The following is a 24,864-nucleotide window of genomic DNA, read 5'->3' as shown; positions in this document are numbered from 1 at the left end:
ACACACGTACAATACATACATATATGCATACATACGTATATGCATACATACATATATACATACATCCAGTCTGCCTATTTTTCAAGCAAGCCCACTTGGACCATCCATCCATTTTCTATACGTCTTGTCCTGTCTAGGGTGACGGGGGTATGCTGGAGCCTATCCCAGCTGACTTGGGCGAGGGGCAGGGTACACCCTGGACTGGCCCATTGGGACCATCCCTCCAGCTACTTCACGGCAGGTACGGATGATGTGATGTGTTCTTTTACATGTTTGTAGTATTTGTTCATGTACTGTATTGTATGTAGTGTGTACTATATAGTACTATGATGTTTATGTCCACACTAGGCGCATTGAAGAACTTTTTACCTCGCTCGGTCTTGGTGAATAAAGGCTATAGGCTACGCATGCTAGCCAAGTCTTGATAAGAAAAGATAAGTCAGCCGTATATGAAGTATTGATATGAAGTTATTGATCCTTTCTGGTCATCCATTGAAGCGATGTCAGGAACATTTGTCAGAGGAGGAAGTGCGGAACCGACAGCTTTTCCGGTGCGGATGATGTGGTGACGAGCACGACGCCCACAGCTGACTCGTTGCCCCCGCTATCCCTTTCAGGCGGGGGCTGCCACGTCTGGCCTGGGGCTATTTGCTGCCTTCACGGGAAAAAGCAAACATTTCCAGCTTCCTAAAAATACCACAAGTGTTGCTGGAAAGAACCTGAAAAGACCCAAAGCCTCCTCCAGCTTTGCAGCTTTTTTTTTGGGGGGGGGGGGGCAACTGGGAGGCGACGGCTCCACTAGTCACAGACTTCCATCAAAGACAGCAGAATAGATGTTGGCACATGTCTGTGGGGGCCACATGTATGTAACGTGTATATGTATATACATGTGGATATATAGTTGAAATGTGTCATGTCAACCGGTACTTTTGGTTCCCGTTTGGTCTTCCAGCGGGCGTGTCCAAACCTTCTCCAGCTGGGGTTGCACATGGAAACGTTAAGAAATATGGGGGCATTTAGGTTGTTTAGTCAAAAGTGGATATGTATTTAGGACACTGATTATTATTATTATTATTATTATTATTACCATCTACTACATCTTTTGCTCTTTCTTTCCGTTGTCTTTTGGTTGAGTTCATTTCTAGCGTGTGGCGCGGGCCACAAATGGCCCCCAGGCCAAAGTGTAAAAATCAAGAAGCGCGGCGGCTGCTGATAAAGCGCCGGTTGATATGCTTTATAGAAAATAGATTTCAAATCAACTGCCCTTCTTGGGGGGGGTTGTGGGGTCCGGGCGCTGCCCCCCCCATACAATATTGGAATATTTGAACTTGTTAGCATAGCGATAGAAGACTGATCCATTCGATGTGTTTTTTTTCATGTGCGGCCCCCATGGGAACAAGCTGGGACACCCCCCCCAGAAGATGCGATCGGTCAATAATCCATAAACGCTGGTTGTAATAACAAAGCTGTAATGAACATCACACCCCTGCAGAGTCAGAGCAAGTGGACCGAGCTCAGGTCTTCTCCTGCAAAGATCAGCCCGGTGTTAAATGTCACTTAGCGCTCTCTCGGGGTCCAAATCGATACCAAGCCAAAGCGTAGTAAACTCATAGCTTGTTTACTCCATGTTTCCGTCACGTGAGCGAGGGAACACACGCTTACATCAACAATGAGGAGGACGTTGTCCACGCCGGATAAAAAACCATCGACTGATTGTCTCTGACTTGATCTTTCGTTAGCATTAGCATTTCCTTCCGTCCACTGGTTTCACGGTTACAGACAACATGGACACTGAAAAGATCTTTGAGTTGCGACATTCAAAAGGAAGGAGCGAGATGAACGGCGCAGTAGAAAAAGGTGAAGGTGATACATTCCATGTGGCGTGAGGCGCTCCTCCGACGCTAAAGCTTGCAAGATGGAGTCTTTGGTCTTCACAGTTTGGAGTGCGTCAGCAGCGACTTGCTCAGGTCCTTGGCCTCCCCGGCCGTGCGGACCCGCTCGTAGCCCAGCACGGACATGGAATGATGGCAGTAGTCCTCCACCTGCTTGATCTGCTGGATGCTAAGCACCGTCCTCCACGCGCTGGCGGCCTGGGTGGCGTTCCGGGACGAGACGATGAAGGGCTTGGAGGAGGAGCTGGAGCCGCTGGTCATGTTGAGGGCAAACGACTCGATGTCGTGGTTGGCGGTCAGGTTGGCGAAGCGGTAGACGTTGCGCAGGGTCTTGACCGGGTTGTCCACCAGGTCCTCGTAGCGCACCGCCATGTACTTCCCCTTCAGCCACCCGGGCGGGTTCAAGGCCGTCCTCAGAGTCCTGGAGGTGCGGTCGCAGATGACCTCCATGGCGCCGATGGAGTGGTAGTCTGAGCCGTCCTTCTTGTTGGCTTTGTGCCCGGGGTCCACAAAAGGGATCCGGCGGAGTTTGGGGTCTCTGCTGCGGACCACCTGCAGGTTCTCCCGGATGAGGCCGTGACGGGACTTGATCCTGGAGTTGGCCACCGCCCGCGGATCTCGCACCAGATGAATCACCTTCAGATCCAAGGACGGGTCCTCCATGAGGGGCGCCAGCACGTTGACGTCCAGGATGCGCACCCCTTTAATGACCACCGTGTGGTACTTGAGGCACTCGTCCTCCAGCAGTCGGAGGCTTTGGGGCGGACACTTTTTGCACACCTTATCGTCCACCATGCCCACCACCTCCTTCCTGTAGGCCGAGCACAGCGGGAAGGAGCACACCACTTTGTTGAGGGTGGCCCCAAACAGCCCCAGCGAGGTGAAATTCTTGCCCCCGGGGCTGTTGTAGAGCTGAAAGACGGACAGGTCGCAGCGGTACAAGGAGCTCAGCATGTCCCTGGCCGCCCCCTGCAGGGACACGGCGTCCCCCGGGTACAGCTTCTGCCAGATGTGCCACATGGGCTCGTAGAGGAAGAACACCTCCGGGTTTTGGTTGAAAAGCTCCCCGAAGAAGGACGAGCCCGACCTCCAGGTGGTCAGGACGTAGATGAGCTGCCTCTTCTTGGCCAGCGAGGGTCTGTAGAGGAAGCGGAGGTCCGACCTGCCCTGGTAGCTGGCGCTCCTCATCTGGTGGCCGCACGGCTGAGGCTCCTTGGTCCACTTGTAGTTGGCCAGGTTGAGCATGGTGAGCACCAGCAGCAGGAAGTAGGCCATGAAGAGCACCATCCTCTTCCTGCGCAGCACCTTCATCACGATGCCGGGCTGCGCTATGATCTTGGTATGGTTCCTGTAGGTCTTGAGCTTCCTCCCGAAGCCAGCATCCTTCTCCCAGGGCGCCGTCAGCTTGAGAGGTGGATGGTACTGTTTGCCTCTCATCTGTGCGCTCACATGGACGGGTGCAATATGTGGGATGACGGGGGTGATTGGATTATGTAATTGTTGCCGCTTCAAATTCCAGCCCGGGCTGTGCCGTCGGGCGTCTTCATGGCAACGACGGAGGAGAGCGGAGAGCGGTGCAGGGGAGCGACGGGGATGGAGGCTACATCGTTGTCACAGACGCCCATGTTTGTCCTGCCGGAGCGCCCCCGCCGCGGGACGCAGCCCCCCCAAAAATGCGCCGTGCTCGTGCATCCCAGACAGCCAAATAGTCCGCCGGTGTGGCGCGGAGGCTCGGAGCTCGGCTCGGAGCTCGCCCGGGGAAGAATCGCATCTGCGGTAAGCGGCGTTTGCTTTGTTGACGCCTCTTTTCTTCGTCTTCCTCTCCTGGCCGCTCTCTCTAAAACACTAGACACATTCAACGCCAAGCTAAGCGCTCGAGCCGCCCACCGAGCCGCGCTATTGGTCCGCTCGATGACGTCACGCAGCAACCAGCCGCGCTATTGGCCGAGCTCGCTGTCAGTTTCCTGCCCGGCTCGTGACTGCCGAATGCGCTGGAGTGGTTGATGGTTCTTTATGTCTAGGATAGCTTGTCTTCCTTTGAAGCTACTTCGGGCTTTTGGACAATCAAACGTTTCCCTAATGTACCGGAAAGACTAATAGATTGAAGAGTGGTCCCGGAATAGAGCAGACGTCTTTGCTGGTGCTTCTTCTGTGTCTTACGTCGTGGGCTTTTATGGCAAAAGTCAATAATCGATAAGTCCAGATCGATACATTGGACTCCCGAGGTACAATTGGCCCCGTCTAATGAAATCCCAGTTCTGCCTTTATCAAGAGAACCACTGGTGCACCAGTCATTCATATATGGCAAATATTGAAGAACATTACCAGGAGAAATAGCAGTCATCTCTTATTAATCGATTGATGATAATCAACATGGCTCCCCCTGCTGGCGTGAAGGGGAGCAGGAGGCCCCCTTGGTTGAGTGGAATGAAGGTCTTCGGGTCTAAATGTCTTGTCCACGGCCACGCTGTCGTTGTTTAGTGGTGTCGTCTTCTGTGGCAAACATTTGATTCCGTCCTTTAGTGGGAGAAGACATGCAGGATGTCGGGTGTTTACTTGGTGTTTACTGCCCTCTGCTGGTCGCTGGAGGAAGTGCTCCATGTCATGGACAAGCACTGTCCACGCAGGTACGTTCATCGTGGGCGTCCAACCACCGAGCATTGCATGTCGACACGAAGTGGACACAAACACCCCACTGGACACTTTATTAGGAACACCTGCACCTTGCTGTACCGAATGTTGTGGCTGGTTGCCCGCGCTCGACCTCCCCTTTTATGTGCTAAAAAGCTGCAGTGGAGACCAGCAGTTACGTAATGACGAGCTCAAGAAGCAGACATGCGCAGTGGGATCCTCGCCATCATCAGCATCAGGACCGCACAGATCTCCACTGACGGTCGAGTCGTGGTCTTCCTCGAGCGGATCGGCAGCTTTCACGGCAGGTTTCGTCTTCCCCGGGTGAGCGAGCACACCAAATAGATGATCTTTGTCTGACATCGCGACGGTGCCGCCACAAGACAAAAGGCTGCCGTGCGCGGCGGGCTTTCTCCGGTGATGCTGGGATGCACCTCAGTGTTTGGCCCTGCTCGCTCTCCGTCGTCATGGCCGCGCTCTACCAGGGCACCGACGCCTCCTCCCCGGATAAATTCCTGGCCCTGAAGGACGTGAGGGAGGTGAAGGAGGAGACCACCCTGGACGAGAAGCTCTTCCTGCTGGCCTGCGAGAAAGGTGGGTTCTGGTTTCGTGCTGGACTTCACACATCCTTACCACTTCCCCAGTCCATAAAGAGTCGTCTTTCAGGAACCATGTGTGGATGAGTTTGGTGTGGAAGAACGTGTCCACCCTTTGAGGGGACATGTTGGCCTCAGGGGTCCGCCCCCGCTTCTTAGAGGCTGCTTCACAGATTCCTCCATCACCTTCTCTCTTCTTGATGCCATCCGTGGTGCCATCGAGTCCACCGGTTCCTCCTGCAGCAGAACATCCCCGTTCTTCAGCGCTGGGGTGCTCCTCGCACATTGACGTGTTGACTCTTCTCCTTGAGGATCTCTGGCCATGTGGTCCTCACAAGATCTTTGCTTCATTTCAACTTATTTTCAAAATAAGTTCATCTCTGGGACGCGGAGCCCCTCCCCTTCCTGAGCGAGCGGCACCTTCACGATGCCGCCAAGGATGAAGCAGTCGTGTGGAGCTCCACCTTCTCCTGATGTCTTGGGCTCACGTTTGCGGTGTGGCCTTCAACTGCAACTAGCTAGCCAATCAGAAGGTTCCAAAGCTTTTCCCATGCTGATGAAAGGCAGTCCTTGTTAGGAATGGAATATTATAAATATTCCATAAATATTCCTACCATCATCTTGGTCACCATGGCAACATTTAGCTAAGAGAAATCAAGTGCCGTAAAACAGGAGACGTTTAGTCTGCTTCACCTCAGAAAGTGGGGGGGGGGGCAAAGTACGGCTGGCAGTCTGCTCGTATCGGCTTGAAACATCTTCATCTCAGCAAGACAAGCTGGGAGCTTCATGCTTGGATGAGCTTGGTGTGGAAGTCCTTCCTGCAGCTGCGATAATCTGCTGTCCCGATACTTTTGTCACGTTCCTGTGGCTGAGGTATGAGGAGGAGGAGGAGGAGGAGGAGCAGGAGGAGGCTTGCTGAAGAAGTAGGCCACGGTGACCATATAAAGTCCTGTGAGGGAGACGTTCCTGTAAACGTTCCCCCCCGTGTTGTCAGGCGACTACTACATGGTGAAGAAGCTGCTGGACGAGAACCGACACGGCGAGCTCAACGTCAACAGCGTGGACGTGCTGGGCCGAGACGCCATCACCATCGCCATCGAGAACGAGAACCTGGACATCCTGCAGCTCCTGCTGGAGCACGGCTGCCAGGTACAGTGAAGAAAATAAGTATTTGAACACCCTGCTATTTTGCTATTTCTCCCACTTAGAAATCATGGAGGGGTCTGAAATTTTCATCGTAGGTGCATGTCCACTGTGAGAGAGATAAACTAAAAAGAAAAATCCAGAAATCACAATGCATGATTTTTTAACAATTTATTTGTGTGATACAGCTGCAAATAAGTATTTGAACACCTGTGTATCATCTAGAATTCTGACCCTGAAAGACCTGTTAGTCTGCCCATTAGAAGTCCACCTGCACTCCATGTATCATCCTGAATCAGATGCACCTGTTTGAGGTCGTTAGCTGCATAAAGACACCTGTCCACCCCATACAATCAGTAAGACTTTAACTTGTAACATGGCGAAGACCAAAGAGCTGTCCAAAGACACCAGAGACAAAATTGTACACCTCCACAAGGCTGGAAAGGGCTACGGAGCAATTACCAAGCAGCTTGGTGAAAAAAGGTCCACTGTTGGAGCTATCATTAGAAAATGGAAGAAGCTAAACATGACGGTCAATCTCAATCGGAGTGGAGCCCCATGCAAGATATCACCTCGTGGGGTCTCAATGATTCTAAGAAAGGTGAGGAATCAGCCCAGAACTACACGACAGGACTTGGTCAATGACCTGAAAAGAGCTGGGACCACCGTTTCCAAGGTTACTGTAGGTAATACACTAAGACGTCATGATGGGAAATCATGCATGGCACGAAAGGTTCCCCTGCTTAAACCAGCACATGTCAAGGCCCGTCTTAAGTTTGCATATGACCATTTGGATGATACAGAGGAGTCATGGGAGAAAGTTTTATGGTCAGATGAGACCAAAATAGAACTTTTTGGTCATAATTCCAATAAGCGTGTTTGGAGGAAGAAGAATGAAGAGTACAATCCGAAGAACACCATCCCTACTGTGAAGCATGGGGGTGGTAGCATCATGCTTTGGGGGTGTTTTTCTGCACATGGGACAGGACGAGTGCACTGCATTAAAGAGAGGATGACTGGGGCCGTGTATTGTGAGATTTTGGGGAACAACCTCCTTCCCTCTGTCAGAGCATTGAAGATGGGTCGTGGCTGGGTCTTCCAACACGACAACGACCCGAAGCACACAGCCAGGAAAACCAAGGAGTGGCTCCGTAAGAAGCATATCAAGGTTCTAGCATGGCCCAGCCAGTCTCCAGACCTGAACCCAATCGAAAATCTTTGGAGGGAGCTCAAACTCCGTGTTTCTCAGCGACAGCCCAGAAACCTGACTGATCTAGAGAAGATCTGTGTGGAGGAGTGGGCCAAGATCCCTCCTGCAGTGTGTGCAAACCTGGTGAAAAACTACAGGAAACGTTTGACCTCTGTAATAGCAAACAAAGGCTACTGTACCAAATATTAACATTCATTTTCTCAGGTGTTCAAATACTTATTAGCAGCTGTATCACACAAATAAATTGTTAAAAAATCATGCATTGTGATTTCTGGATTTTTCTTTTTAGTTTATCTCTCTCACAGTGGACATGCACCTACGATGAAAATTTCAGACCCCTCCATGATTTCTAAGTGGGAGAAATAGCAAAATAGCAGGGTGTTCAAATACTTATTTTCTTCACTGTAAGGAAGATGCCTTCAGGCCGACTGCTTGCTTGACTTTGCGTTTGCGTGCAGGCCACCGACGCCTTGCTGGTGGCCATCGACTCGGAGGTGGTGGGGGCCGTGGACATCCTCCTCAACCACAGACCCAAGCGCTCGTCCAAGCCCTCCATGGCCGTAGGTCTCCGCTCACGTGCTCACGTCTTCCATGAAAGCGCGTCCTCATGCTCGGCCTCCTCCTCGCAGAAGCTCATGCAGCGCATCCAGAACCCGGAGTACTCCACCACCATGGACGTGGCCCCCGTCATCCTGGCGGCGCACAGGAACAACTACGAGATCCTCACCATGCTCCTCAAGCAGGACATCTCCCTCCCCAGGCCGCACGCCGTCGGCTGCGAGTGCACGCTCTGCAACGCCAAGAACAAGAAGGACAGCCTGCGACATTCCCGGTAGGACATCTGTACATCATCTATTACATCATCTATTACATCATCGATTACATCATCTATACATCATCTATTACATCATCTATACATAAAATCTCATGCTTATGCCCAGGTATGCTTCCCAGCGTCCCATCCGGCCTCACGTGTTCTTCTTCTGCGTTTAGGTTCCGTCTGGACATCTACCGCTGCCTGGCCAGCCCCTCGCTCATCATGCTGACGGAGGAGGACCCCATCCTCAGGGCCTTCGAGCTGAGCACAGACCTGAAGGAGCTGAGCCTGGTGGAGGTGGAGTTCAGGTGCCGCCGCGCGTTTCCCCGCCCCCGTTGTCCGAGCCGGGCCGGCGTCCTAAACGGCGTTCTGGCGTGTGCAGGAACGACTACGAGGAGCTGGCAAAGCAGTGCAAGATGTTCGCCAAGGACCTGCTGGCTCAGGCTCGTAACTCCCGAGAGCTGGAGGTCATCCTCAACCACACGTCCAGCGAGGACCTGGTGGACAAGCGGGGGCTCCTGGAGGAGCGCATGAACCTCAGCCGCCTCAAGCTGGCCATCAAGTACAACCAGAAGGAGGTGAGTCGTGCGCCGAAGGTCCCGCATGATGCAGCAGCAAGGTAGGATGAATCCTCAGCGCTGCCAAAGCTGCCTTGCATGACGGCGAGTCCAGAGATGCTGAGGAGCATCAAAGAGCGTTCCTCGTTGCCTTTCAGTTTGTGGCCCAGTCCAACTGCCAGCAGTTCCTCAACACGGTGTGGTTCGGCGAGACGGCCAGCTACCGGCGCAAGCACACGTGCCTGAAGATCTCCACCGTGCTGAGCGTGGCGGCGCTGTGGCCGCTGCTGTCGGCGTGCTACCTGCTGGTGCCGCGCTCTCGCGTGGGCCAGATCATCCACACGCCCTTCGTCAAGTTCATCATCCACAGCGCCTCCTACTTCACCTTCCTGCTGCTGCTCAACCTCTACTCGCTGGTCTACAACGAGGGCAAGAAGAACACCATGGGCCCCGCGCTGGAGATGATCGATTACCTGCTCATCCTCTGGATCGTAGGTGGGTGGAACGCGGCCCTCGGGGGACTCCCTTTACGTATACACCACGTACGGTAAATACGCCATTTGGTAGTACGGTCGAGTACGTCCTGGTACATCCTGTCATGGTCACCATGTCCTCAGATCTTCACCAGGACGCAAGATCATCAAGTTTGGTCCTCTTTGGCGAGGTTGACCTTTAGAGGTCGTTTAGTTGCCATGATCGTTGTAGAGAATCATCAATAACACACGTGTATTATTTTATATAAACTATAATAGTAGCATACAAATACTACAACTATGATCAATAATACTACTAGAGAATCATAAATAACACTCGTGTATTATTTTATATAAACTATAATAGTAGCATACAAATACTACAACTATGATCAATAATACTACTAGAGAATCATCAATAACATTCACGTGTATTATTTTATATAAACTATAATAGTAGCATACAAATACTACAACTATGATCAATAATACTATAGAGAATCATAAATAACATTCACGTGTATTATTTTATATAAACTATAATAGTAGCATACAAATACTACAACTATGATCAATAATACTATAGAGAATCATAAATAACATTCACGTGTATTATTTTATATAAACTATAATAGTAGCATACAAATACTACAACTATGATCAATAATACTATAGAGAATCATAAATAACATTCACGTGTATTATTTTATATAAACTATAATAGTAGCATACAAATACTACAACTATGATCAATAATACTACTAGAGAATCATAAATAACATTCACGTGTATTATTTCTATAAACTATAATAGTAGCATACAAATACTACAACTATGATCAATAATACTACTAGAGAATCATAAATAACATTCACGTGTATTATTTTATATAAACTATAATAGTAGCATACAAATACTACAACTATGATCAATAATACTACTAGAGAATCATAAATAACATTCACGTGTATTATTTCTATAAACTATAATAGTAGCATACAAATACTACAACTATGATCAATAATACTACTAGAGAATAATAAATAACATTCACGTGTATTATTTTATATAAACTATAATAGTAGCATACAAATACAACAACTATGATCAATAATACTATAGAGAATCATAAATAACATTCACGTGTATTATTTTATATAAACTATAATAGTAGCATACAAATACTACAACTATGATCAATAATACTATAGAGAATCATAAATAACATTCACGTGTATTATTTTATATAAACTATAATAGTAGCATACAAATACTACAACTATGATCAATAATACTACTAGAGAATCATAAATAACATTCACGTGTATTATTTCTATAAACTATAATAGTAGCATACAAATACTACAACTATGATCAATAATACTACTAGAGAATAATAAATAACATTCACGTGTATTATTTTATATAAACTATAATAGTAGCATACAAATACTACAACTATGATCAATAATACTGTAGAGAATCATAAATAACATTCACGTGTATTATTTCTATAAACTATAATAGTAGCATACAATAACAATACTTGTGTATACTTGTGTATACTTGTGTATACTTGTGTATACTTGCGTATACTTGCGTATACTTTGGTACGCTCAGCCCGTGAGCGTTGTGTGTGCTGCAGGAATGGTTTGGTCGGACGTGAAGCGTCTGTGGTACGAAGGTCTGGAGGACTTCCTGGACGAGTCCAGGAACCAGCTGAGCTTCGTGATGAATTCCCTTTACCTGGCGACCTTTGCCCTCAAGATCGTGGCCCACAGCAAGGTACCGGCAGCCTGACCTCGGATGAAGGTGAAGGTGAAGGTGAGCACTGGCCTTTCTTCACGTAGCGTCGATGTGGTCTTTGCAGTTCAAGAACGTGGAGGACACGGAGAGGAAGAACTGGGACGCCTTCCATCCCATCCTGGTGGCCGAAGGCCTGTTTGCCTTCGCCAACGTGCTGAGCTATTTGCGTCTGTTCTTCATGTACACCACCAGCTCCATCCTGGGCCCGCTGCAGGTAGGACACCAGGCCACGGCGCGTGGGAGGAGGACAAAGCTGGGGAAGAACATCTCCACCGAGTGTTACGCAATCCTCATCAACACCTTTCATATGACACCTTTTAGGAAGCCCACGCCGCCGCGCCGACATCTTCTCGTCTTCTCCTCTCTAGCCCGTCTTCGTTCCACGCAGCTCACTGCTTTACTTCATCCATCTGATGGATAACATCCTCGGTTAACATCCGCCCCGGTTAGCCCGCCTTTTGGTTAACATCCTAAGTTCACACAATGCATTGTGGGCCGCGGGCGCCATTTTAGGACCACAGAGTCGTCGAGCGCCACAGCGCCGAACAAACATGAGAAAGGCCACCATGCCGGACCGTGCCGAGACAAGAGAAGCACGCATGTACCGTGAACCTGATGGGAGGGGCTCCGTCATGGCCGCTTCTCTGCTTCCCGCCGAACAGTTGGCATCCATCTTGAAATACTGGCTTGTCCTTCACGCCCAAAATAGCATCTCCTTTTTCATGTTTTCCCTCAGGGAGGCGGGGGGGGGGGCTATGAAGATGGGGGCCATTTTGGCAGACGGCCCTCTGCGTACCGTAAATATAAAACATTATTGCTTGTCAAGGAGATCCAGCCGTGTTCCCCACAGGACTGTGATCTATGTGTGGTGGCCTTCATGCCAAGATATATATAGATATAGATATAGATATATAGATATAGATGTATATCATGTTTATGCATGCCAATAGCGGCAAAGGAGGAGTGGACGGAGGTCCTTGCTGCTGAGATGGAACGGAGGGGGGTTGCCATGTAAGTGGCAGGAAGTACGTGGCAGGAAGTAGAAAAAGCGAGACTAAAAGAAAGAAAATGACAGGAAACCAAAGCCAGGTTGGACGGCGTAGCTTCGGCTGCTAGCTTAGCGTGTTTAGCATTGTTGACTGTGATGAACTCGTCGCCAGATCTCCATGGGTCAGATGCTGCAGGAGTTTGGGAAGTTCTTGGGCCTCTTCCTGCTGGTCCTCTTCTCCTTCACCATCGGACTGACCCAGCTCTACGGAAAGGACCGGAAAGACCCGGAAAAGAACCCGCCCAGCGACTGCCAGGGCATCTTCTGCCAGCAGCAGAGCAACGACGCCTTCCACAGGTGCGTCTGAGGACCGCCGTGATCTTCACCCACGTCTTCACCCACGTCTTTGTCCTCCTCCACAGCTTCATGGGCACCTGCTACGCCCTCTTCTGGTACATCTTCTCGCTGGCCCACGTGGCGCTCTTCGTCACGCGCATCAGCTACACGGAAGAGCTGCGCTCCTTCGTGGGCGCCATGATCATCGGGACCTACAACATCGTGGTGGTGATTGTTCTCACCAAGCTGCTGGTGGCCATGCTGCACAAAAGCTTCAGACAGATCGCCGTAAGTGGACCTTCTCACCTCCTCAACGTTCTTGGCGGCCCACACGGAAGCTGAGTCCCGCTCCTCTTTGGCGGCAGAATCACGAGGACAAGGAGTGGAAGTTCGCCCGAGCCAAGCTGTGGCTGAGCTACTTCGACGACAAGTGCACGCTCCCGCCTCCCTTCAACATCCTGCCCTCCCCCAAGACCGTGTGCTACCTGCTGACCAGCATGAGCAAGTGGATCTGCTCGCACACGTCCAAGGGCCGGGTCAAGAGGCAGAACAGCCTGAAGGTGAGCGCTTCCCGTGCATGCGTGCCACAGATAGATGGCGGTCCTTTGTGGCCTTCTGTCCCCGCAGGAGTGGAAGAACCTCAAGCAGAAGCGGGACGAGAACTACCAGAAGATCATGTGCTGCCTGGTCCACCGCTACCTGACGTCCACGCGCCAGAAGATGCAGAGCACCGACCAGGCCACCGTGGAGAACCTCAACGACCTGCGACAGGACCTCTCCAAGTTCCGCAACGAGATGAGGGACCTGCTGGGCTTCCGCACCTCCAAATATGCCATGTTCTACCCGAGGAGCTGAACCGGCCCCCCTGCCCCCCCCCCCCCCCCCCCCGCTCGCGTCTGCATTTATTCTCTTCTTGGTGACCCCCCCCTTCCGCCCCCCCAGCTTTTCTAAAGATATTCTTTTCAACACTAATATCGTCAATAAATACTTCTGCAAACATTTCAGCATTCTGACCCGTTTATTAGCCACACGGCCAAATAATACCTCATACTCCTGGTAAATACTCCATTAAATACTCTCTTAGCCACACGGCCAAATAATACCTCATACTCCTGGTAAATACTCCATTATATACTCTCTTAGCCACACGGCCAAATAATACCTCATACTCCTGGTAAATACTCCATTAAATACTCTCTTAGCCACACGGCCAAATAATACCTCATACTCCTGGTAAATACTCCATTAAATACTCTCTTAGCCACACGGCCAAATAATACCTCATACTCCTGGTAAATACTCCATTAAATACTCTCTTAGCCACACGGCCAAATAATACCTCATACTCCTGGTAAATACTCCATTAAATACTCTCTTAGCCACACGGCCAAATAATACCTCATACTCCTGGTAAATACTCCATTAAATACTCTCTTAGCCACACGGCCAAATAATACCTCATACTCCTGGTAAATACTCCATTATATACTCTCTTAGCCACACGGCCAAATAATACCTCATACTCCTGGTAAATACTCCATTAAATACTCTCTTAGCCACACGGCCAAATAATACCTCATACTCCTGGTAAATACTCCATTAAATACTCTCTTAGCCACACGGCCAAATAATACCTCATACTCCTGGTAAATACTCCATTAAATACGCTCTTAGCCACACGGCCAAATAATACCTCATACTCCTGGTAAATACTCCGTTAAATACTCTCTTAGCCACACGGCCAAATAATACCTCATACTCCTGGTAAATACTCCATTAAATACTCTCTTAGCCACACGGCCAAATAATACCTCATATGGGTGGTAAATACTCTATGAAATACTCTCTTAGCCACACGGCCAAATAATACCTCATACTCATGGTAAATACTCTATGAAATACTCTCTTAGCCACACGGCCAAATAATACCTCATATGGGTGGTAAATACTCCATGAAATACTCTCTTAGCCACACGGCCAAATAATACCTCATATTGGTGGTAAATACTATATGAAATACTCTCTTAGCCACACGGCCAAATAATACCTCATATTGGTGGTAAATACTCCATGAAATACTCTCTTAGCCACACGGCCAAATAATACCTCATATGGGTGGTAAATACTCCATGAAATACTCTCTTAGCCACACGGCCAAATAATACCTCATATGGGTGGTAAATACTGTGTGTATGACGTGTGATCTTCTCGTTTGGAGCCTGCAGGGAAGAGAGGGAGGTTCGTCACGCCAGCACCAGTTGAGCCCCAAAGTGACGTGACGTCAGACAGAAGATGGAAGGCCAGAAGATGCCAAGATGGAGCGTGACTTACTAGTGAGGCAGGTGGGCACAGAAAGATGTTCCTAATCTAAAGACCGTGGTCCGTGGTCATCTCAGCAGCGTTTGTTCTTCAGGACGCCGAGCACCTTCTGGTTCTTGCTCTTGAAGGCCAGCACCAGGTGCTGGGGGCCCACCGTCCCGCGGCCCTCCTGGTCCACGTGGCCCATGAAGATGTAGTTCAAGCCTGGTGAGGTCACACACAGAGAGCCTGAATACGGCGGACACGTTCAGGTTGGTCGGGGTCGCCCATCATTCACGTCTTCAAACGTCTGCTGCTCTTCTTCTACCACCGCTTCCGCGCTCTGAGTCGGCCCGTCTTTGTGGGAACCATGCGGCACCTCCAAAGGAGGCAAACTCAGAGGGCGGGACAAGCAGGCAACACGTTGGCGCTTTGGCAAAGTGGGAGCGCAGCAGCTTGAGAAAAAGCAAGAAAAGCCGCCGGCCCCGCTTTGAAAAGCCGCCGTGTCTGCTTTGATCGGCCGTGGGCGCTCACCTCGTCTGACCACGGGACACTTCCTACACAGGATCAGGATCTTGGTGCTCATGGTCTTTCCCGCCTGCTGGATGGCCAGGCTGCCTTCCTTGTACACGTTCAAGATGGACACCGTGGCCCACGCGCTGCCTCCTCTCGCCGCCGCCGAGATCACCGTGCCCGTGATCGCTGTTGGACGCACACGCCACGCTCAGTGCACGCAAACATGGACCGTGTTATGTCACGTGTTGGGCTCCGCCAATGTTAAAACGGAACATTTTCAACTCCGGCGTCTATCAGCACCTTAGTGTGTGACGCTTGAGTCACTAAAACTAGGTTGAGTGAGGGAATCCTGAGGGAATCCTGAGGGAATCCTGAGGGAATCCTGTGGGAATCCTGTGGGAATCCCACGGAGCGTAGCAAAGCCCAGCTCGAGGCCCACGCTCGGTCCACTGCCGGAATTCCATCCTGCCTACTTTTGGCCGGGAGGCGGACCTGAGCTGCCCTTGGCTTTCTGCTCCACGCCAGCCAAACGCCAACGCCAGTCATGTGGTCGGCGTCTCAGGGAGGCAAACATCCGAGTGTGAATCGGCGTCATTGATGGGGGAGACGCACAGCGGCGTGACTGTACTTCCAACTTCCTGTCCAACAGCCAGGCTTTGGTGCTCAGGCGTCACATCGCAGCCTCTCAGACGCCTTCAACCAGCAAACCATCCTCTCGTCAGGCAGGAAGAGATGATCTTTGCTGGGATGCCACCATGACCTCTGACCCCCACACTTGGCCCTTCCGTGGCGCTCCTTCATGAATTCATGCCAGCAAATTCTACTTCTTCTTGGCCTAAATGAAGTATTAATGAGCTACCTCAAAGTCATTGTGAATGTAGTACTGTATCCTACATTGGCCACTAGGTGTCGCTAGGGTACCGGACAGGGGCGAGACCCAGCACTCATGGACGTCTTACATGGCGTATGTACTCTGTCCACTGACGTCTTTCATGTCTTATTTTCTCCCATTGTAAATGTAAATGTGAAGGTGACTATAGGGGTGTTATGTCATGTGTTGAGGGCTCTACCAATGTTAAAACAATGTTAAACGGGTTGTTTATGCCTTAACTAGGAGAATGTTAACTAGGGCAGAGATATTTGGACACTCCACACGACACAAACATTGGAGTTGATAGAACTTGAGTCAATAAGACGAAGAAGAATGTCCTCACCAAAGTTGCTGGAGCAGAAGTTGCTCTCCAGCGTTCCCCGTCTTTTGCATTTCTGACGACACAAAGCCATGGAGTACTTGAGAGCTGCACACACACACACACACACACACACACACGCACACACACACACACACACGCACACACACAGCATCAGCATGGAGGCCCACCAGGGCGTCCAGATGCAGGACGGAAGCTGCTACCTACGTATGGGCCTGCTGGTGGGGGGCGGCGTGGTGGTGGGGGGCGGCGTGGTGGTGACGGAGAACTTCTTGGGTCGGAACTTGTAGTGGCCGATGAAGCCGTCCGCCGTCAGGCTGAGGTCGGACAGGAACTGGATGAGCAGCTGGTTGCCCTCAGACAAGACGGGCCTAGACGGGACCAGGCGGGGTGAAACGGGGCGCGTGACGGACATCAGAGCTTGGGGCGGCCAAGCTGTGGCGACCGTCACCTACGCTGGGGGGCTGTCGCCGCAGTATTTCCCGATCTTCTTGGCATCGTTGATTTCGGGCCCGTTAAAAATGGAGACGTGGTCGTAGCGGCAGTAGTTGTCTCTCTCCACGTCGAACTTCTCAAACTTGACTTCGATGATCTGCAGCAGAGGGCGCAAAGTCCATGACCACGCTTTTATTTTCACACGTCGGTTCCTCGGAAAGACCTACCTGGTTCTTCGGTGCCACGATGTGCCACGAGCACGTGACACCAGCCGGGTAGTCCCTGTCAGGCCAGTTGGGGGTTTTGAAGGTCCCAGAAGGTTTGTCCAGCCTGCCCCCGCAGTACTGCTCCCCTGTGGAGCAACGAGTGGCCTTCAGCTTGGCTGCCATCATGCCCGCTCCTCCTCACGTACACGCCAGCGTATAGGGCCCGCCGAGGGCCACATACAGGAAAACTAAGGAAAACTAAAAGCAACGCAGTGGAGGCGAATCTACGCCGCTGGAAGCTAGCTGGAAGCTAGCTTCCAGCTAGCCAGGGATGCTATCCTTGCCGTCCCGTGTTTATGGAGGTTCATTTCCACAAAGTAGATTTCCTTATTCGTAAAATGGGATATTTTAGTTGGCTTTATGACCTTCTAAATGTGGACGCCTGTGGCCTACAATATAAATCCAGCAGTAGAAGCATTGCAACGGTGGCCGCTAGGTGGCAGTGTTTGACGCCAGGCAAGCTGAGTGGAAAGGGAGGGGCCAGCTGATTGACGCAGATGTTCCGCTACGAGGAACCCGCTATTAAAATTCCTCTTGGAGAAGTTGCGCCCCCGCAGAGAGGAAAAGCCTGTCTGGCCGTGTGTCCTCTTGTGGGGGGGGGGGGGGGGGGGGGGCTGCAGAAATGCCAAAGAAATGTCCCATGCAAGCGAGAGGAGATGCTGCTGCTGTCCAAACAGAGCAGCCTGAAGGCCAAATCCTGGTCCTCTTGGCCTCCTGGGGCGGCTCAGCTGGTCTAGCTTGGCTGTGAGTGGACAACTTTGGCACCAGACTGCCGTCTAAGGCTTCCTGGGGAACGCCATTACTGTGATCCACGTCTTATTTACTCTTATTTCATCCACTCAAGCTTTTATCTAGAGCTGCCAGGAAGTACGCTGCCCAGAAAAACCTACAAGGAACTGCTCACGTGCGAGTCCGTAAATTTCCTCTGATTACATCTACTATATCGGGTAATACTAATGGAAAGTTGACTATAGGGGTGTTACTTCATGTCCCGAGGGCTCTAATATTGTGTATTTAGAAGACCATAAACAGGTTTGCTATGCTCTATGAAAATATGAATTTGTGATTATTGGATTATTGGATTATCGGCTGTGACGTTGGACGTGGACTGCAGCGGCCTGGAGGAGTCGGTCCACAGACACGATCGTAAGCCACGCCTACCTCTCTCGTGCGGCTGCGCGGCAGAGAAGACGGACAGGAAACCGCTCCCGGCCGTGTTGGCGTCCGACACCATCTGCAGCGTCATCTTGTTGCCCGTGGAAACCAGCGCCCCCGGCTTGAAGGTGCCACAGAAGCGGCCCAGCCGTTGGCCGTGGGCGTGGCCGCTGTACACGTCCACGTAGTCGTAGCGACACAGGCTGTCGTTCTCCAGGTCCAGGAAGCGGAAGGACAGCACCACCACCTTTCCCTCCGGAACCTGCAGGGGGCGTGGCGCCCACAGTAGCGCTGTTACAACACAGTTGTCCTAACTTCTTCCACGGGGCCACATGTTGAAAACTGAAAGGATTGGGTGGTCCACCGTGACTTTGAAGGCTGAAAAGAGAGTTCTCTTCCAAAACACCAGGGGGCGGCGTCTTCCTGAGATTGAGCTGCTCCAACTCTTGTTGGCTAGCTATTTAGCTTCCTGGACGGTGGTGACAATTGCCATCCGTACAGTACGTTAGAAACGGTCATGAATTAGATTGTCCTGACTGGAAAACAATATTTGAATGCCAGCCTAATTATTACATAACCATCATATTTCTTTCCTGGCTTTCACCATAGCTATGAGAGATGCACTGGCTACTAAGTAACGTGTAGAAATCATAAAAAGGAACTTACTGTGATCCTCCACACACATTTGGTGTTAGGGGGGTAAACTCCCGGGTATCCTTGGCTCCCGATGATCCCCGACTCTCCGGTGAGGTTCCCCCCGCACGTAAAAGACGGTCTAGGAGAGGACAAAGTGTGAAACGTGGCCAAGAAGCTGGGCGTAAAGCCTGCTGTACCTGGGCTGGGACTGCGCACAGACCCCGGTGAGGAGGAAGGCGAGCTGCAGGCCGCATGCACACCAAGCCGTGCACACTCTCCTCATTGTTGGCCGGACTGCTTTGCAAACGTCTGCAGGCGGGGAGAGCAGTCTGCAGGGCATGAATGCAGCGTTTGTTCTTGGAGGAGGGACGCGGCAGCCTGGGAGGGCACAGCCGTTTGCTTGAAAACTGCTCTTGTCACCTTGATGACTGTGATTAAGGAAAATTGCTATTCACAATTTCAAAAAAAAATCCACAGTTGCCTTGAGCACATTCTTTCCGCATTGTGATAAGAGTGCCTATTTTGTTTACTTGAGGATGTTTGTCCCACACCTCTAAAGTCTGATGTTGGGTACATTTGGAAGTGTTTGTACAGTGATGGCGTCCAGACGAGGCTAGCGGCTAACCATTAGCTACTGCTGCCACCTATCACCAGACATCCTTCTCATGTATACGTTTATATTTACACTCTTGGTGTGGTGTCGACTGGGCTCTATGGTTACATACAAAGCTTCAAATGTTTGTACACCAAATATTCTCTCCCGTCTTTTAAAAATATTTTTCTTCATAGTGTCGGTGACATTACTTTGTGCTGCTTTCAAGTCCTACAGTAAAAAAACAACAGTTACACAAAAGTGGACATCATCACATTGATTGTTTACTGTCAAATATAAATTCACTTAGAATTTTCGATCATTCTCTTGACGGGTTTATGTCCACATTTTATTCGGGGCAAAAAGGATCCAAATGAACCTTTAATCTTGAATGTACAACAAGGCGCTCACTTTGTTTCGCTCTGAAAAGCTCTGGCACCCTCTCGTGGTGGCAGTGTGACATTACAACAACACGCTCTTCACTGTAAGCGATAATTACAGTAATTCCGTTTGTAATTATTGTTTAAGAAGAATAATGAGTAGCATTATCTTTAGGACATTCACACACAAGTCAAACGGACTACAAGGACGAGTTCGAAGATGAACTAAATTGGCTTTATAATATGAAGTTATCATATAACTATATAAGTGTCAAACTTGCAAACTCGTGCCATCGAGGGCCGAGACACCCCAGCTTTTCCTTCCGGGGGGGTGGGGGGGGGTCAACAACACCTCTTTCAGTTTGAGGGAAGTGAAAGAGGGATGAAAGCAGCTTCTGGAGAAACGACAGTCAATTGCCAATGTGCTCTGTGACGTCACAGTGACAACTAAAGATAACGTTTGGCTGCATGCAAAGTCAAAGCAGTCAAAGCGGACAGAAGGCTCCAACTCCCTGGGACCAACGAGCAGAGGTGGGCATAATTTCAGTATTATTCCGGTCATCTGAACTCATCTGAATCTGTATTATGTTCATAATCAACATCCGATGGAGAGATAACGGCCCGCTGCTAGCTTTGTGTTATACTGGCTGTGTAAAATGACGGAAACGCCATTTAGTTTGTCGGTTATGTATTTCTCCTGGTTCCTCGGATAGTCAGTCAACCGATTTTGCAAGCGGTGCCTTGAACATCTCCTTCCCACGAGCTTCTATTGGGGAATAGCGAGACGTCCGAGGCGTCATGAAGGCACCTCAATCGCATTCACCTGCTTCCTGTCCCTTCTGCGTTGGCGCGTCAGTCTCACAGGTGTCCCCGATTGTTGTGGTCCGGACGGAACGCTCTAGAAAGAACAATAGGACAACAAGCGGGGCTTTGTGTTCAAGCTCGTTTTGTGCACATTCATGTCGGTCGGAGCTCGGCAGGTGAACCGCGGCATCGGGATCATTCTTGGCCCCGTCCTGCGAAGACCGTTATCTCCGTCTCAGGGACGGTCAGGCTCGGTTCGGGACAAGACGGCTCCGGCAAGTAGCCGCCATTAAAGTGAGTAAGCTTTAAAGCTCAAGGACGTCACAGGAGGGGATTACTGTGTTGCTAACAGGCTAGCTAGGGACGAACCGGCGGAAACACCTCCACTTCCTGTCCAGAGATTTACAAAATCAAAGTCCTGTTAGTTTACTTATCATAGCAGATGTCGTGACTTTGTTGGCAAGCAGGTCCAAGTAGTTGCCGTGTATTGGGAGTTTGGGAATACATTAGGGTGTCTTTAGTGGAAAGGGATCAAAGTGGTCCCTATCTGACCCCCACCTGTCTTCAAACAGCTGACTTGTGTGGGTGCCCGCCTTCTGCCTTCTGCCAGCAGCACCAGCATGGCATCCAGCCACCCGCACCAGTCCAACGTCCTGCTGGAGGAGCTCACCTGCCCCGTGTGCTTGGACGTCTACCACGACCCCCACCTGCTTCCGTGCGGCCACAACTTTTGCAAGACGTGCCTGGATCGGCTGCGGCATGAAGCGGATCGCGGCCGCTTCCGCTGCCCGGAGTGCCGCATCAGCCACCGCTGCAACATCAGCTTCCAGAGGAACTTCAAGCTCGCCAACATCGCTGACGACTTCTGCTCTCGCCGCAGAGCGAGCTCCGCCGCTGCCGACTCAGCAGATCGGATGGTAAAAGCTTCTTTCCCATGCGACTACTGCCTGCCGCCCAGCGCCGCCGCCTCTGGCTCTGCGGGCGACACGCAGCAGGGGGCCGGCGCCTCCGTCATGGCGGTGAGGATGTGCCTCAAGTGTGAGGTGTGCATGTGCCAGGAGCACGTCAAGCCTCACCTGGAGCTGCCGGCGTTTCGAGAGCATCCTCTGACGGAACCCACCAGCGACCTGTGGAAGAGGAAGTGCCGGGACCACGATGAGCTGTACAAGTGCGTGCTGGGATAGCCCCGCCCCCTGCACAGCGCCTGCATCCTCTCATGACTTTGTTTGCCTTCAGGTACTACTGCCTGGACGACAAGGTGTGCGTGTGCAACGCCTGCACCGTGGAAGGACGACACCTGGGCCACACCATGAAGACCCTGAAGAACACCATGAAAGACCTGAAGGTGCGCCACTGCTCTTGTCATGCCCGTGCTCATGTATGGGGGGGGGGGCTTTTGTCTCCATGCTGCATTGTTGCCTTGGGACAAAGCCGCCAGGTGAGCTCTTTCTGTAGGCACACTTCCTGTTTCTTTCTGAAGGGGGCACCCGTGCGCTTCCTGTGCTTCAGCTGGTACGCCCACATGGGCCTGCCAGTGTTTGCCATACATACCCGTTGGCCCCCGCCCATAAACACATTATGACGGGACCGTCTGAGTCCGTACATCAGACGTGTTTCATGCCACGGTGTAGCTAGCACACACTCGGCTAGCGAGCAGTGCACTGGCTTGTGCTCAGCGCCCCGCCTCTCCCCACTGGCACAAAGAGAGAAAATGACCGACAGGAGGGTCAGACCCGCTCGTTCATTCCACTGTACACCCGGAATGGATCCACAAACCCATTCACGGGAGAGACTGGTTGACCTCCTCCTGGTCAGACGTTCCCCAAACACCTCCTGCTGGAGGCGTCCTGACCATATACTCCAGCCGCCACCTCCTCTGGTTCCTCCCAGTGCGGAGGAGCCGCCCTTTTACTCCCGACTTTCTCCTGATGACAGCGCTGCTCGCCTTCTGTCTGAGGGAGAGTCCAGCCCCCCTACAGAGAACCCGCCGTCCGCCATCTTGTCCTTCCCGTCTTCCACTTTACACAATACTATGTTTGGTTGTTGTCGTCGTTTGGCTATGATGACGTGTCACATGACAAGATCCCTCAGGTTGGATGAGCATCTCATCCCTTTTGTTGTTGTCCTTGTTGCAACCGTGCACGTGCACGTGCCTGCCAGCAGGTGGTGCTAGACAAGAAGATGCGTCGGGTCGGGAAGGAGGACAGCCTGGCCAAGCAGAAGCTCCGGGAGCAGAAGCAAAAGGAGAATCAGAACAAGGTGAGGTGGTCTGTGTCACATGACGTCCCCGTCGCCGTGACGACGGAGCATCTGCTCTTTCACCAGAAGTTAATCGAGGACTCCGAGGAGTGCCTGGCCAGGCTGCGTCAGGAGCTGGAGGGCAAAGTGGACGGCTTTGTGGGCCGGCTGCTGGAGTGCTCGCGCAGCCGATGCGAGACCAGCGGTCCCGCCATCCGCAAGAACATCTCCCGCATTTGCCAGGACATGGAGCGCCTCCGTGAGGTGCGCTGCGGCATCGCCGGCCTCCAGCAGGAGAACGACCCCCTCTGCTTCCTCGAGGTGAGCCTCCTTCGAATGTTTGCTCTGCTTTGCCTCGGTTTGGAATAACTGGCGTGCCCCCCCCCCCCCCCCCCCTTCTCCCACCAGGCCTGCAAGACCACAGGAAGACGGTGAGCTCCTCACGGTCCGCCTCCATGAGCAAGAACATCCTTGCTTAGGCATCTGTTCCTCCCTCTAGATGCTCCAGGCTGCTGAGGAAGGACATGTTCTACCCGGAATACGTGGACATGGAGCTGGAGCTCCTGGGCGTCATGATGGAGGAGGAAATGCGCAAGTTTCTCGACGAGGAAATTCCGTGTTACATCGTGGCCGCCATCAACTCCATCTGTAAGCGTCTTCCATCTGAGGTAAAGAAAGCAAAGCAGCCTGGATGACCTGCTCACCCCCCCCCCCCACCACCAACCAGGTCGACTCTCCAACGTGGAAGAGGCGGACCGGCGCAGCCACACCCAGGAAGCCACCAGGGACACTGATGAGGAGGACGATGAGGAGGACGACTATGATGATGTCCTCGACGACAGCAGCGAGGGCGAGATGAGGAGCGAGGAGGAAGAGGAGGAAGAGGAGGATGAAGTGCGTGACCTGAGCGAGCTGGCTGAAGATTTTTACATCCCGGAGGAGGTGGGGGGGGAGGAGGAGGAGGGGGATCAGGAGGAGGAGGACCAGGAGGAGGAGGCAGACCAGGAAGAGGAGGAGGAGGAGGACCAGGAAGAAGTGGAGGAGGAGGAGGAGGAGGAGGACTATGAAGATGATGAGGATGTGGAGGAAAGAAGGGGTTAACTGTAGGAGGGGCCGGTGATGTCCACCAGGAGCTACACACGAAGCTGAATGTAGAATGTTTGCTTCTCCCAAGTTCCTCGTGCCACGGCAAGAAAGTATGGGAAGCGTGGAATGAAACCTAGTATTCCTGTTTCCTGTAGCGTGAAGAAATGGACAGACCTTCAACCGCAGTGTTTCCCAGACGCTCGGCGTTGCCACATTTGGCCTATGCAAATGAGACGATGACGTGACGGCGTGGGACAGACCTTCTCCACTCCCTTAAAGCGTCCGTGCAGGGAGCCCATGAATATCGAACGGGGCGGCGGCTAGCGCTGTGATGCTAACACCAGCTACTGATGGCTCTGCTTTTGTGTTCTGGATTCCCTCCAACGTGTCCAACGGTTCTTTGCACACTTGGATGTTGTTCCAAAGCCACGTTGGGGCAATGTGAGAGTTTGCACTTCAACACTCAGATGCTATGCTAATATGCTGATATTATTTGAATGTAAAAGAATACATTTTGATATGTGATTGCTAATAAAAGATGAAATGTACAGCATGGCCGTCTGGTCATTGGACGTGGTTAGTACTTCCTCTTTAAAAAATCCAATCAAATAAAAACCAGGACTCTTGGTTTCTTTGGCTTTTTCCTGATTGTGGAGTCGACACAGCAGGTCGTTTTTTTTTGTTGATCCACATAGTGATTCCCTTTATTTTATTTTATTTGACCCTTTATTTTATTTTATTTGATTCTATTTATTTTATGAATTGAAGTCCAGAACGGTAACCACTACTTGGCCGGAA

The 24,864-nt window shown here is 51.2% G+C and overlaps 4 protein-coding genes across 11 annotated transcripts; 2 read left to right on the top strand and 2 right to left on the bottom strand.

The window, feature by feature from the left end:
- Positions 1–2: 2 nt before the first annotated feature.
- trpc1 (transient receptor potential cation channel, subfamily C, member 1) lies at positions 3–13,358 on the top strand. 2 transcript variants are annotated; one of them, XM_078792520.1, is made up of 13 exons: positions 3–241; positions 6,114–6,268; positions 7,931–8,032; positions 8,102–8,304; positions 8,466–8,597; positions 8,672–8,867; positions 9,005–9,341; positions 10,965–11,104; positions 11,190–11,339; positions 12,286–12,470; positions 12,536–12,737; positions 12,815–13,009; positions 13,077–13,358. In XM_078792520.1, exons 1-13 carry the CDS (start codon positions 40–42, stop codon positions 13,302–13,304), a joined length of 2,427 nt encoding a protein of 808 aa, XP_078648646.1. In that variant the 5' UTR covers positions 3–39; the 3' UTR covers positions 13,305–13,358. The 2 variants fall into 2 exon arrangements, with proteins under 2 accessions (XP_078648646.1, XP_057916051.1); XM_058060068.2 differs by lacking the exon at positions 3–241 and adding an exon at positions 4,446–5,117 and having other exon boundaries at positions 13,077–13,357.
- chst2b (carbohydrate (N-acetylglucosamine-6-O) sulfotransferase 2b) lies at positions 783–3,780 on the bottom strand. Its single transcript, XM_058060082.2, has one exon. It carries the CDS (start codon positions 3,327–3,329, stop codon positions 1,932–1,934), a length of 1,398 nt encoding a protein of 465 aa, XP_057916065.1. The 5' UTR covers positions 3,330–3,780; the 3' UTR covers positions 783–1,931.
- Positions 13,359–13,467: 109 nt separating the features above from the next.
- On the bottom strand, positions 13,468–21,123 carry pcolce2b (procollagen C-endopeptidase enhancer 2b). 6 transcript variants are annotated; one of them, XR_013627869.1, is made up of 13 exons: positions 20,762–21,120; positions 19,164–19,344; positions 18,997–19,105; positions 18,337–18,592; positions 17,137–17,261; positions 16,930–17,066; positions 16,682–16,845; positions 16,478–16,561; positions 15,282–15,449; positions 14,781–14,972; positions 14,497–14,668; positions 14,202–14,260; positions 13,468–14,142 (listed from the first exon to the last, which is right to left on the bottom strand). XR_013627869.1 is itself a non-coding variant. In XM_078792523.1 (10 exons), exons 2-10 carry the CDS (start codon positions 19,304–19,306, stop codon positions 14,842–14,844), a joined length of 1,317 nt encoding a protein of 438 aa, XP_078648649.1. In that variant the 5' UTR covers positions 19,307–19,344; positions 20,762–21,122; the 3' UTR covers positions 13,468–14,841. The 6 variants fall into 6 exon arrangements, 2 of the variants coding, with proteins under 2 accessions (XP_078648649.1, XP_078648650.1); XR_013627867.1 differs by having other exon boundaries at positions 13,468–14,319; positions 14,379–14,668; XR_013627868.1 differs by having other exon boundaries at positions 13,468–14,260.
- LOC131108772 (putative E3 ubiquitin-protein ligase MID2) lies at positions 20,680–24,614 on the top strand. Of its 2 annotated transcripts, none has more exons than XM_078792521.1 (8): positions 20,680–21,036; positions 21,315–21,910; positions 21,979–22,087; positions 22,906–23,001; positions 23,071–23,301; positions 23,389–23,411; positions 23,480–23,628; positions 23,708–24,614. In XM_078792521.1, exons 2-8 carry the CDS (start codon positions 21,363–21,365, stop codon positions 24,079–24,081), a joined length of 1,530 nt encoding a protein of 509 aa, XP_078648647.1. In that variant the 5' UTR covers positions 20,680–21,036; positions 21,315–21,362; the 3' UTR covers positions 24,082–24,614. The 2 variants fall into 2 exon arrangements, with proteins under 2 accessions (XP_078648647.1, XP_057916061.2); XM_058060078.2 differs by having other exon boundaries at positions 20,702–21,036; positions 23,068–23,301.
- Positions 24,615–24,864: the final 250 nt, after the last annotated feature.

Source organism: Doryrhamphus excisus, linkage group LG7 (assembly GCF_037039965.1).
Source record: "Doryrhamphus excisus strain RoL-2023G ecotype Guam linkage group LG7, RoL_Dexc_Guam_v1.1, whole genome shotgun sequence".
NCBI classification, from domain to species: Eukaryota; Metazoa; Chordata; class Actinopteri; order Syngnathiformes; family Syngnathidae; genus Doryrhamphus; species Doryrhamphus excisus.
This window is presented reverse-complemented; position numbering and strand designations above follow the sequence as displayed.